The following is a 14,028-nucleotide window of genomic DNA, read 5'->3' as shown; positions in this document are numbered from 1 at the left end:
GCAAATGTTTAAATTACTAATCAGGAGTTGGAAGCAAATGTTGGGTGTGCATATTTTTTACCTAGGTACTAGAGGATTTAGCGCCTTCTTAATTTCATAGGTGCAAATAATCTATAGTTTGCAAAATTATTTGACATTTCACAGTGTTTCTTCTGAAAACCTTATCTATTGCATGTGGTCTAGTCAACAATAAGGGAAGACAATCACAGCAGACGGCTTCAAAAACAATATAATTAGAAATAAATTTTTGAAGGAAAGGATTTCTGATTACTTTGCAATTGTGCTGGGATCCTTTCAGTCTGAGAGCCTGTGGTCATTAACCCTGACAGCAGCTCGATGCCCAGGTCAGAGGCCCGCAGCAGCTCCAGAGTCAACACCACATTTTCTAGCCCTAGGCTCAGAAATCCAATCAATTCTATGTAGGCTTTAGCATGAAAGGTTCACCAAAGAACAACTGATTTCTACACACATTCATTGCAGATACCAGTAGACATTTTCGGGTTAAAAATATGGGGTTAGATTTCTTTTTAATGGAAGAACAAGGCTAGAGTAAAGAATCAGTGTAGCTATCCAGGGAATAACAGCTGAATTTCTACAGAACCCCACTGTGAAAACCATCTGCGGAACACTGGGCTGCAGGGGCTGCGAGTGAGGCACCAACCAGATGTGAGGAGTCAGAGTGAGGAAGAGAGGGAAGGAGAGAGAGGGGAGAGAATGATGAGCCCTATACATGAGAGGGAACCAGAAACTAGGCCTATTTCAGATGAAAATAAACCTGAGGTTTGATGAACAGGGCCCATTCTACATTCTGCAAATCAAAGTGCTGGCTCAACCAAGACGGGACACATGTAGCGTCATGTGCCAAGAAAAAAAAATAAAAGCTTTAAAAAAGGCTCTGCAGATTGCCCACTACAAAATGATTATTGCACATATTCATGTATTACTATGTTTTAGAAAATAATTAGTTTTAATTACAGCAGTGAGAGAGTGAGCAGGCTCTGGTGAATTAGCTGGCAAGCTTTGTGGTGCTAATTTGCTAATATCGTTAGCATCACTGCAGGTTGAGACCATAGGTCCTGCCAAAAAAGCCTACCCTGCCACGTGCCCATGAGTTTACATCAGCACACTCAACAATACACTTTGAAATCCCGTATTTTCCACGGGCACATTGGCTTGCTTTTCAAAGCCCATTTGCAGCCCAGTCAGTCCTTAAAGTCATCACAACACACACAAATCATAATTGGGATGTTTTTCTTTTTTTCAAATTACTTTCAATACTTAGACTTTAAGAACTGGAACAAAAAGCTTTTTCAAGTGATGCAGCTGCAGAGAAAAATCTATTGGGATCAGCTAAAAATGCTGTTATTTTTGTGAATGTGTGAAACCTCAAGCAGCTGAGAGATATTACACCACGAAGACCGCCTTGTTCAAAGCAGCGGATTGGACTGCTTCCACGCAGTTTTGTCTCTGGGGTCTAACGAGATATGAATTAGTAAACCTGTACATTAAAAAACACCCTGTTCAGAAGAATAGCAGGATAAAAGAGCAGGATGAGTGCGAAAAGAGGGGCTTATGTATGCGAGTCCACATGTCCTGGCTAGTTGATTCAGAGTGGGTTCAAAGGAATGACAGCCAAAACAATTCCAGAGAAAGCGGTAAAGTCATGGGCACATGGCTTCTGTGGCATCGCGCTTCTCAATGGTTTTAAGTGGTAGTTTTGTCAGTATTTACAATAAATTATGTATGAATATTATTTTGAAGGCGGGAATAGTAAGATTCTATTTTACGCATTAAATGTGTTAGCGTACACAAAAGCAACTTGTAAGCACACAGAACTAGGCCAATGTGTATTATGGAAATTACTGACAATTTACACTGATTTGAAAATCAGACTTACATGAATATAAACATATTGTTGGTCTGAAATTCCCCAAATTTCCTCATTCTCTATTATATATTTTAAAACAGGCATTTTGGGTGTGCAAATAGAAAAATTATCACAAGTGGCACTGTTCTATTATTTTGAGAGATAAGTAAGGATAGAATTTAGAGTAATAAAGAGTTCTATTTAATATTTCTACCTTATAAAATATATGGTTTATTTTAACTAAATGGATTAGAAGGTCTTTCCTTACTGTGGTTTTTACTATTCTTTTTATTGAAATGCTTATTTTTGACTTTTTTTTTTTTTTTTTTTTTGGGATGGAGTCTCGCTCTGTCGCCCAGGCTGGAGTGCAGTGGCCGGATCTCAGCTCACTGCAAGCTCCGCCTCCCGGGTTTACGCCATTCTCCTGCCTCAGCCTCCCGAGTAGCTGGGACTACAGGCGCCCGCCACCTCGCCCGGCTAGTTTTTTGTATTTTTTTTAGTAGAGACGGGGTTTCACCGTGTTAGCCAGGATGCTCTCGACCTCCTGACCTCGTGATCCGCCCGTCTCGGCCTCCCAAAGTGCTGGGATTACAGGCTTGAGCCACTGCGCCCGGCCTATTTTTGACTTCTTACCAGAATTCTCAATGAATCACTGAAAAGAGCCATATGCCTCCCAAGGCAATGGGACTCCGGGGACACTATTTTTTCTCCTTTCCCAGAAGAGAAGGGCCACTACTATTACAAGGACGTGTTAAATCAAGGCACTGTTCTTTCTCCTATTGACATGAGTAATCCAGTATGTAAAGTTCAGACATAAAAAGGGGCAGTAAAGAATCTGTGACTGCAGAAAGTGCTGCTTGAGTACTGTAAATACGTTTTAAGCACCAGCCTCTGGCTTTACCATTGAAATTTAAGAACTAGAATGATTTCTTAAAGTAAGTGTGGGTCCAGGTCCTAAGGCAGCTATTCCACACTGGATTTAATATATTCAAAAGGAACGTAAAGAACATATGACATGAGTCAAACCGAACTTCAACACTCATGCCTGCTTTCGTCCGCTTCCTTTACTCAGTCTCCTCACAAGTCTGCAAAATCATTCCCAGAAGATGGTGAAATAGGTCAGAAATGCACAGTTCTTTTCTTTTCATGGTAATATACCAGACTGCAAAATATATGATTTCTTGTTTTTGAAAACACAGAGAACTGGCTGGGCGCGGTGACTCACGCCTGTAATCGCAGCACTTTGGGAGGCTGAGGCGGGCGGATCACGAGGTCAGGAGATCGAGACCATCCTGGCTAACACGGTGAAACCCCGTCTCTACTAAAAATGCAAAAAATTAGCCGGGCGTGGTGGTGCGCGCCTGTAGTCCCAGCTACTCAGGAGGCTGAGCCAGGAGAATGGCGTGAACCCAGGAGGCGGAGCTTGCAGTGAGCCGAGATTGCGCCACTGCACTGCAGCCTGGGCCACTGAGTGAGACTCCGTCTCAAAAAAAAAAAAAAAAAAAAAAAAAAAGAAAACACAGAGAGCTGATCTATGTATGTACATCCATGGATGTTCATGACTATGTTTACATGTGGCAAGATAGAAAGTCCACCGTGAAGGTAACACACACAGGATCTGAGAAGGGCTGGCGAGACGCATTGCTCTCATTGGATATGCAAGGCCCTGACAGCCCTGACCGGGAGGACCCTCCACGGCACAGGGTGGAGCCGACGAGCACCCTGGAGGCCCTGCATACCCCATCATTGCCATCAGCGCCCCTCCCCACTGTGGCCACCCCCAGGACACTGGCCATGCTGGGTGGCTTTCCGAGGAAAGCAGCTCCCCCAGCCACCTACAGAGTCCGGAGCCGTCCACATACTTTGGCATAATCTCAGGATATATTTTCCCCCAGTTTAAGAGATTGGTTTTCATAATTTATCAAAACCCTTTTATCAAGTCCTTTGTATATGGGGGGAGGGCAGCAATTCACCTGAAATCATTACCTTAGAGCAAGCATGCAAGTGGGCACCCCAGCAACCGCTACCAACACCCCGGACAACCAGCCCCTTGCAATGGTGCTGAAGACCCAAACCTTCCTTTGTGAGAGGCCCTGAAGTCCCAAGACAGAAAACAGTGATCCAGCTGGAAGACTGATACTCTAAGCGTAGTTTTGTGAATCTTTTCTTGTTTTTCAATTTCAAAACAGCAAATCATCTGGTAAACAGCAAATGCCCCATAGAGCTGGAGGCAGATCTGCCAGGAGACTGTTGAGCGAAATACCGCCACACTGGCGCTTCTCAAACTTGAGCTTGCATGCAGGAAAACTCCCTGCAGAGGTGCTCAGGGGTGCGGATTCCTGGACTCCCCTCAAGAATTCTGAAGGGAGCCCCGGAATCGGTAGTTTTAACAAGCACTGCGGGAGGTCCGGAGGTAGGAGGTTCACACTTTTTGTGGCAGTGTGATTGTCTTTTTCTTTGTAAAGGCCTACCGGGGTTGGTACCCTGTGCTGGCAGGGCATTAACAGGACATTTGCGTGTGGGACTGAGCGGTGCTAGGTTAGCAGAAGGACTCACTTCTGGAAGGTGCCCAGGGCTCTCTGTGAGAAAAGCCTGGTTCCAGCGGCACATATGGCCGCTCCTGTACTATTTATACGTGGCAGTGGGAGAAATGCCCTACATTTTGTGGAGTAACGTCTGGTGAGGCAAACTTAGAACCACAGATGGGAGATATATTTTTTGGAATTTAGATGTCCACTTTAAGATGATGGTTTATATGCAGACAAGTGTAAATGACTAATGAATATTATAAAACTCAACACAAATAAGTAAAACCTAACCCAAGACACATGTATTGTATGACAGTGTATTTAATAAGGGTATACATGATTTGTAATTTTGCCCACAGTAATACATAATTCTAACCTTTTAATCTAAATAATTGAAACAAAACAAAACCAAAAAAAGCTCTTTAGAGGGAAAAATTCCCACTGCTTACCATCCTACTTCCCTTGGCATTTTAAGTGAAGAAATAGTTGTCACATTTATACTCACACTGACTCCATTTAAATAATTACTTGCTCACTGAAGCCTGTAACAATTTGTCACTACACAGGAGGATTTTGTTTTTGGCCCCGTACACTGTCTACAACACAGTTGTTTGAACTCAGCGAAGAGCATGCTGGAATGCCAGTTGCACTGGCTGCTGAGGTTCAGAAAATTCCACCACCAGACCTGGTCATCATTTGTACTGTCCTCGCTTTCTCCAAAAGTATATTTTGATGGAGAAATGCTTTGCTGTTATCACTGGTAATTTATCTCCGTGGGCCCAAACCAAGGAGACTGAAGTGATGGTGATCCCACCATTTCTGGCCCATCTTTTGTGCAGTCAGGTGGACACTTGCGCATCCCGATGCTCACAGGGCTGTGCTGTAATGCTCTGTGTCACTCCTGTCTCTCTGAGAGATCAGAACGCAGTAACAGCAGATTCACGTGTACCTGCCGCTAGATGCACAGCCAATGCTAAATGGCTACTCCTCCTCTGACGTGCATTTCACTTAATAATGGTGGGATAAAATCAGATCAATGTGTAGAGGAAAACTGGATGTTTAAATTATTAAAAATTCAATGTTTCAAAATGTACAATGCAGTAAAAAATATACTACCACCCCATACAAAAGATCGTGAGGATGGATAGCCTTTCACTGAACTGATTTCCTCTGCATGGAATAACGAATAGTCGAATTATCTGAATAATAATAATAGAAAGAAACCCTCTCTGTAAATCTCCATTAAGCTGGCTGTTCCTTAGGAATACATAAATCTTCTGAGGCAGGGCACTGTGCCATCTGCTTGTTGTCGGTTGTTTTTGTGGCTCTGGGGTCCAAAGGAACAAGGGAAAAATGAGCACTGCTAACAGTAGGTGAAAACTGATTGTGTGGTTTTAATGCTCTCAAGTAATTTTATTTCAGCAAGTCAGACAAAACAGAATGTCACAACCCAATACTCTGTTACCTGGGCCAGCACTGCTTAGGGAAAGAGGAGGCTTCCAGCTAACAGGCTGTTTGCAAGCTTTTCACCTTCATCTCGAATGTAAAACACCCACCAAATTGTGATGGAGAAGCACTCAACGCAGCATCAGGAAGGGCTATTTTATTTATTTAAAAACCTTCATTTTTACCATGAATTTCTATGTGTTCCTCTTTCACAAATCTTTCAAGAGAAGTCATCACGGAATACCACCCCTCAATTAGGTCCTAGAAATCAATGATGCAGCTCAGACAGGAGGCGAGCCCAGCCTCTTACTGCCTGTTCCGTCTGACAGAGAAACATGAACTTCTCGGGAGGCCTTTCAAAGACAAGAGGCGAAAAAGGAAGTGAAAGGCAGAAGAAATGAAAAAATGTCATCAGAAAGAACCAAGGCTCTGGCTCTCCCATGCACTCCTAATGCATCACAGGGCATCACAGGATACACACTGGCTAAGCCACTCTCTGCAGTCTCTGAAGGAGGGAATCCTCCAGTGAGATCCATTCTAACATGTAACAGAGAGTAAAAGGTCGCTTGAAATACACATCACTTTATGTAAAAAGTGGCACTCATTGTCTTAAGGTAATTACGGAACCAGAGGAGGGGGTTGAAGGATCTTGCAGAGTCTAAGATCATGGGAGATGTGCACAGTTTTAGACACTCTCGATGTTTTCCACACATTGGCTACTCATCCACTGCACTCATCAGGCATGACTTTTAAGAATGCTACCTTGGAGATTATGAAATGGGTTAAAATAACTAAACATCGTGAAACATTTAAAACAGTTTCCCAATAGAGACAATCTGCACAGAGCACTTACGAAGCAGCTACTTCCAAGCATACATTTAGAGGTGTAAGGTGTAAATGTAAAAACTACGTCAAACCCCCTTTGCTCTGCCCTTCCAACCATTTCCCCTGAAATGCGAATTCGAAATGTCTGTCTCCATCACTACCCAATGGAGAGAATTTGAGGATCTTCCAATACTAATAATTCCCAAAGAGAAAGAGAACATAGTGTGTATATTTAACAATCTCCAATAATAGTTGAAATGTGTCCACTTGTTATACAAACACAGACTGAATAAAAATAATTTACATAAAATGTAATTCTCAAGTCTTAAATAGATGGAGCGCCTTTCTGAGAAGCAGAAAAGTAGTATGATTCCCACTTTCGCCAACCGATCCACCTTCTCAGGCCGTTTAGGCAGATTCACTGGCGGCGCCTAAGAGGAGGAGAGGGGAGAGGGAGGGGCTCAGGAGCACGGAGCTGCCGAGGTTACCTGTGGAGCTGTTCACCATGGCGGGCGCCATGCTGTAGGGCGGCGCCTGTGTGTTCATCAGGCCAGAGCTGTTGTTCATGGGCTGGCTGTAGGGAGAGCTGGAAGCCATAAGTCCACTCTGGTTCATGCCGGGGAAACTGCCTTGCCTACAGGAAGAGAAAGCACAGCACACATATACCGACCATGCACATTAGCAGCGGTTTGCCCTGGCAGTCATTTCTACTAATGCATTTATGTAAGGGGTGGGGCTATAACTTTTCATGTTTGTGTAAAACAGATTATTTCCTGGAGAGAAAGGCTGAAATCTATTGCTAGGTAACTCTTGAATACACCCCTTTACAATTCCAAATATTACAAGTTCTGCAAATAAATTACACATTTTTAATCATGTCAAGTGTTCCAGGTTACTATTTATATAGAGGAATATAAGCAAGAAAGGGGGAACTTGAAATAAGAACAGGAATTACAAAAGCAAGCAAAATTAACTTCTGACTATTAACACTACTTAGTATCCTCACATAAAAACCCAAAGGTTAAGAAATGAAAAACAATTGGGCAGTGTGGCAATGTTTTTTACAAAAACTTCTTTGACCTAAATTTTCTGATGGAATGAATATGGGAGAAAGCACTTCCAAAACTCTCCCTGACCCTACTCTTTAACTTTGGTAATTAGGTTCTATTAAAAACATACCAATTTCCCTACATTAAAATGCCACAGTAGACATCAGACTTCCACTTCGTGTTAGTTGGGCTTTTTACGTTACAGAGGAGGATGGGCACTTAGATCAGCTGCCCGTGTCTCTAACATGAAGTCGCCCGTCCCCAGGGTGGTGCAGACATACGAGGCGGTCTTGGTGACTTAGTCTTGTTAGTTTTGTCTTACGCCCTGTCAGACTTCTCTTCACTCCTGCAAAGAGGTCAAGGGTATTCTCTCTGATTTGAAGCTGTCACACAATGTCCCTTCTCTGACTGTTGGTAATGAGATGGGGGAGAGGGGGAGAGACTTAAACTGCACAGTGGTGTAGAGATCCCAGGGAAAATTACAATGCCCTAAAAAGAGAAATGATAGCAAGGTGGCAAAAATGTCAAAAGAGTCCACCATTGTAGTCAAGCTTTTGTTAGGTAAAGAGCATACCTTTAAAAATTTTTTCCAAGTTTTGGCTAGTCACGTTTCATCTTAGGAGTACAAGCTAGTAAGAGGGGTAAAACTCCAAAGACATCCTGCCTATCTGTTCCTAAGTAATCACAACCCCCTCCACCACCATTAAGCTACCACTTGGTATAATAGTTAACATTTTAAAATGAGATCCTTTAAAAGATTAACATAAATCTTATTTTTTTATTTTTTTGAGAGGGGTCTTATTCTGTCGCCAAGGCTGAAGTGCAGTGGCGCAGTCTTGGCTCACTGCAACCTCTGCTTTCCCAGGCTCAAGTGACTCTCCAGCCTCACCCTCCCAAGTAGCTGGAACTACAGGTGTGAGCCAGCAGCATCCAGCAAATTTTTTCATTTTTGTAGAGAAGGGGTTTTGCCATGTTGCCCAGGCTGGTCTCGAACTCCTGAGCTCAAAGCGATATGCCCACCCAAAGTGCTGAGATTATGGATGTGAGCCACCATGTCTGGTCCATAAATCATTTTTTAAAAAACAATATACTGTTCCTTTTGTGTACCTATTTTCAGTGGACTCAACTGAAAAATGTCTGTACAAAAAGTTCAAACATGGGCCATCTGCAAAATCAAGCTATCGAAGGCATAACTGGTCTACTTTAAATATTAGACAAACTAGGGAAATTCTGTACAATCTAATGCTCCATGATGGCGTGGAAAGAGCATTGTTGGAAGCTGAAAGAGTCTTAGGTATGAGGGTGGCTCAGGGAGAAATGGGTGTTACTTTAGCCTGCAATTCTTAGCTTCCTGAGGGTCCACTTTGAATAACTGCAGACGGCTAAATCAGAATTAGAATACCCCTTGGAGTTCATTAAGAACAGATCTGAGATCATCCAACAGCTTCTGATTAACCTCTAGGTCATCACATACTTATGCATACATTGCACTGTAGCTATAAACACATCCCTATATGGTTCAGGGCTTTACATCATCTTGCAGAGTGTTGGCATTAAGTCAAGTACCTTAGAAGTATCCCTTCTGAGGTGTTCTTCAAACAACGGACAATTTAGCATTTATATAACTGCTTCAAAAGTGGCACCTGATGGGACTGCTCTGTGTCTTAGCAGATAATCACTGAACAGCACCTTCACTTGTGGACAGTTACGTTTTCTGGAAAGCTACTTCCATGTCAGTGACTGCCTCCAAGTCACAGCCAATTTTGGCCCATTCTCCAAGATGCATGTTAGCAGCCACTGCTCTGTGATGGCTGTCCCTGTCACCCTTCCTGAAAGCAAGCCCTGCCTCTCCACTGAGCTTCATCTATGCTTTTTGCAGCACTGAGCTCTTTCTTTTGCAAATAATTTATGCATGTCTTGGTTCTTCTAGGTACGGAAGCCTCCTGAGAGGAGGAGCTGGCCCTAATTAATCCTTGCACATGAGAGTTACTTAAAAAAAAAAAAATTGTTAAAGGGATGAATTACTAAAGAACATTTTTATTCTTGTAAAAAGGCATTACAAAGATGGTCGCCTTTTCAAGCTTCCATTAAATTCCGTCTCATATATAGTATAACTAACATGTAAGAAACTCATGGTTCCTTGAGACGCTTGTTTGTACTAAGGTAAAAAAGAGAATCAGAATAGAAAATCTACCAGGCAAATGACTGAATGAAGTAGCCATCCAGCCCTCATCCAGGATTTCTCCCCCAGGCTACCACTGTCCATCTTCAATCACCAGAAGATGATGAAGGCACACACTACAGGTTTTAAGAAATACCTTTAAACTAACAATGACAAAGAAACATCAAAGACTTAAAGGTCCATGCCTTGGATGTCAGTTGTTGGTTACAATGGTCCTTCATTAAAGCACATCCTGTAGTTTTAAAAGTTTGGTTAAAAAAGCCAGGGGTCTTGACTCTGTCACTGGAGCTCTGGGAGCTCTGGTCCTTTGGATTTCAGTCTTTACAACTGAACAGGGAAGGGCTGGTAATGATAGTACAGTAATTTATTAAGTATTTATTGCATGCCTGGTGCACATTCTAGGCATACACATTTAATGTTTTAGATTTCTGGAGGAAGGTAGGTGGAATAAGGCTCATATATTAATAAAGGCAATAAAGATCAGAAAAGTTAAGTAACTTGCCTAAAGTCACACAGCTACTAAGTAGCAGAAATAGAATTTCCCTAATCTACTACCAGTGCGGTATACTATACTTCTTTCTCTATGGGACTCTAACACGCTAACACTCAGTGAGACCAAGTACCTGGCTCCTGGCAGCCTGCTGCACCATGCCTTTCTGTCTGTCTGGTGTATGGACCTGCAGTTGTACAAAGCTGACAAACCAGAGGGTGTAAACTCTCCAGGAGTCCTGGAATACAGGCTTCAGGGAGGTGGCCATAGTGAGGGGTAGTGGGAGACATGAATACAACAGCTCCCTGGACACCTGCTTCAGGCCTACTGGGCCTCCAAGGCAGGAAGTGAGTCCTCCCAGAGCGCAGGCCACACATGGCCAGGGCACAGCAGCAGGTGCCTGTCTGGGTGGGGAGAGCCAGTCTTTCACCACTGCACAGGAAATCCAATTTGCTGTTGCTTGAGAAACTACTGCCAAGAGTCTTGGTAATTCTGAACAAGCAACATGAGCGTGATACCAAAATAAGGCTCGCACTGCACGCCACTGATTTTGGTTAGTGGAGACAGCGGGCTCTGTGGATGGACTCCTCGGATGGCTGCCGCCCTAACTAACCTAGCACTCCTGCTTAGCGTGGTGTTGCTAACCTAGGAGGACTCTGTGGCTCACAACAAAAAGCTCCTTGTTTGGTGGGGCTGAAAATACAATGCCCGAGACCACAGCGACCTGGGTTCCGAGGTGACCTCAGCAGCAGCTGGGTCCCTTCCACAGCAGCGCTCCCTGGCTGCTGAACCCCTTCTGACCAACGCAACATTTGGATGGCTCCACATGAATGAGGAGTGTGAAGAAGTAAATCACTTGCTTTTCTCAAAAGCAACAAAACAAAAACAGGCAAAAACACGAATTGAAATGAGCAGCACATTTCCAATGTGACACCCTACAGAAACCTAAGCTGTACCTGGAAAAGCAAAGCCTTCCGCCCAGACCCTTGGGCTCTGGCTTCCAGGGGCCCTGCGGGCTTAATGTCTGTTACAAAGGACAGCTGTCCTGACTCTGCAGATGCCGAGTCCATGGCTGTAGCAATGACTGCCCAGGAACATCTCAGGAGTGTAAGGAGACAAACATTTACAATAAACCGGTAGATGCACACTGTGGGGGTGACCCTGGTTGGGTGGTGCTGCCCCCAGACCCCGGGATGCCGACTGGCACTGCGCTCGCCTAGCCAGGGCTAGATCATGGCACCACTCCCTCCTCCTCTTAAATGGCAATGTTCAAATTGGGGAGTTATTACTTAAACATGCTGACCTGTGGAATAACCAGAAGAACGTTATTTAAATCTGGTTGGGACCAGAGGTATTTAAAACCTGTCATTCTATAAGCAAAGCCAGGTTATTATAGGGAGAATAATTGAAAAAGTGGGGCCTGCGAGTTTTCCCTACGGCACTCCTTGTTCCTGCCCTCGTACTGCACCCATGCCCCAACAGCTTTTTTACTTTTTCCTTTTATTCACTTTGGAGATTTCTCAAACATCACATATTCATATCCCAACAAAGGGCGGTCTTTGGGGGAAAAAGCCCAAAGCAAACACCAGTTTTCAAGTGACTATTTCCAATGGTTCAGTGTGAAAACAGAAAGAGGAATATCGCTTCCCACTACAGTTTGCTTTCAGCAGTTAAAAATATTAGTATGTTCATGGAGTACCCATATCTTTGTAAATATCTGGTTTTAAAATCAACTACAATAAAATGTACAATAATTTTGATGCTTTAGAGAAGAATATTTAGGCCTTATCATCTTAGCAATCAACACTGTATTTTCTCAGCGGTGACAGACGGTGAAGTATGAGGTTATCTTTAAAATGAATGGGTTTCTGAGACAGTTCTTTGGAGAAGGCTAGGGACAGAGAGAGGAGGTGCAGACCCTGTGAGTGGAGCCACTTTAAAGTCCCGTCCCAGTGGCAGACACGGGGGAAGCTCCAGCACGTCCACCGCAAATACCACCCTTGAGTTATGCTCGGAATGAGCACCACGCAGTGCACGCTGTATTGGGAAAATGAGTACGAGTGCCAGGTGTCCATAACTTTCTCTATACGGACTGTCACTGTAGATGCAGCTGAGTTATGAACCAGCAAAGATTGCTTACTGACAAAATAAACTAGGCGAACACTAAAATTTGGGGCAGTTTATCACTTAAACCCAATCGTCATCAGAGCCAGGACTCAAAACCTCAAAAAGTTCCAATTCCAGCAGTTTATTGCTAAATGTGTTATGTTATTCCCTTGGAGAGATCCAGTTGCACACATAACATTACACAGGATGCCCTATTTAAAATGTTTTATAAACACAAACTCTTCTCACACATGTATCTAGCATCATTGGTGAAACAGATTTTCAACCCGAATTACATGGTGACTCTTCCAAAGCAGTACTGAGAAGGACAAATTCAGTCGAGATTATTTTAAATTTAATATTTTAAGACGGAAAACCACTATGTACCTCCCTGCCCCCCAAATTCAATCAAAACAGAAAATACGGCTGTCAAGCCCTGGTCAATCTTTGGTGTGGCTAATCCATCAGCGTGCTTGCAACAACAACTGCATTAGCAATTCCGGTGGCAAAATAATGTAATTTCAACAAGCCAGTGGCTCTGGCTAGGAATGAATCCTGTGGTGGTAAAGTGGCATTTGTCTCATTAGACAAAAGACAAAGAATAGAAGTGTCTTTATTTAAAAATGTAGATGCCTGTAAAAATATATAACCATATGCTACTAAAAAAATAGATTCTACCCCTTTTGCTCAGGGAGACATGCTAGAAATACTTAAAATTAATCAGAAATTCCTACTGCTTAGTTGACAGTTACAATCATTTGTCCAAGATGAGTGTTTTAAGATAAGTATGGAAGAGGAATGAGCACAACAGCAGGCCAAGACTAAAAACCAACGCAACCAAAGTCAAACAACCAGGGCAGCGAGTGTGACGCTGCGACCACATGCGTGGCTCAGAGAGGTCTGTGCGTTCTGTGAGCTCACAGCAAGGACAGCACAGAAAAACGTCCCAAGGAAGGGATGACATCCCCTCCACCCCTCAGATCTGAGGGATCAATCCATTGGAATTAACCAGGTTAGGAGAAGAGAAAAGAGAAACAGCAAATTCAAGGGCCCTGGGGCATCCAGGAGAAAATATGGTAGAACAAAATAAAAAGTGAGAGTGGTGGGGGCCAGGCTTATGGTTCTCTGGGTTTGGTCTTTATCCTAAGAGAAACAGGAAGAGGCTTGGGATTTTTAAGCAGGAGCAATGGCATTAAAATATGTTTATTTTAAAGACATGGTTCTCTGGCCGTGTTGGGAAGAACACATCGGAGGCAGGAAGAACGAGGCTGTTACCACAATACCCAAGGAAGAGATGATGGCGCCTTGGAACAGGCAGTGGAGCACAATGGAGAGAGTTGAGCAATATCGTGGAGGTGAAATGGACAGGATTTGGTGATGAATTAGGTCATCTGGGGGAAAGAAAAGTTGCACCTAGATGTCTCCTAGGTGTCCAGCTTGTGCAACGGGCAGATAATGGGGCAGTCACTGAAATAAAGAACATCAGGGGAGAGCGCGGGCTTAGTCTTGGACATGTGGACAGGGTTTGGCTTCGG

General features: G+C 43.5%; 1 protein-coding gene across 8 annotated transcripts in view; it reads right to left on the bottom strand.

Moving 5' to 3' along the window:
• Positions 1-14,028, bottom strand: part of LOC105478732 (AT-rich interaction domain 1B) — a 447,840-nt gene that overhangs the window by 38,139 nt on the left and 395,673 nt on the right. For all 8 annotated transcript variants that reach the window (XM_024791918.2, XM_071096644.1, XM_071096638.1 and 5 more), the window contains one exon: positions 7,155-7,300. In XM_024791918.2, the coding sequence (XP_024647686.2) occupies positions 7,155-7,300 (146 nt within the window). The remainder of the gene's footprint in view (positions 1-7,154; positions 7,301-14,028) is intronic.

This window comes from Macaca nemestrina, chromosome 5 (assembly GCF_043159975.1).
Source record: "Macaca nemestrina isolate mMacNem1 chromosome 5, mMacNem.hap1, whole genome shotgun sequence".
Classification (NCBI taxonomy): domain Eukaryota; kingdom Metazoa; phylum Chordata; class Mammalia; order Primates; family Cercopithecidae; genus Macaca; species Macaca nemestrina.
This window is presented reverse-complemented; position numbering and strand designations above follow the sequence as displayed.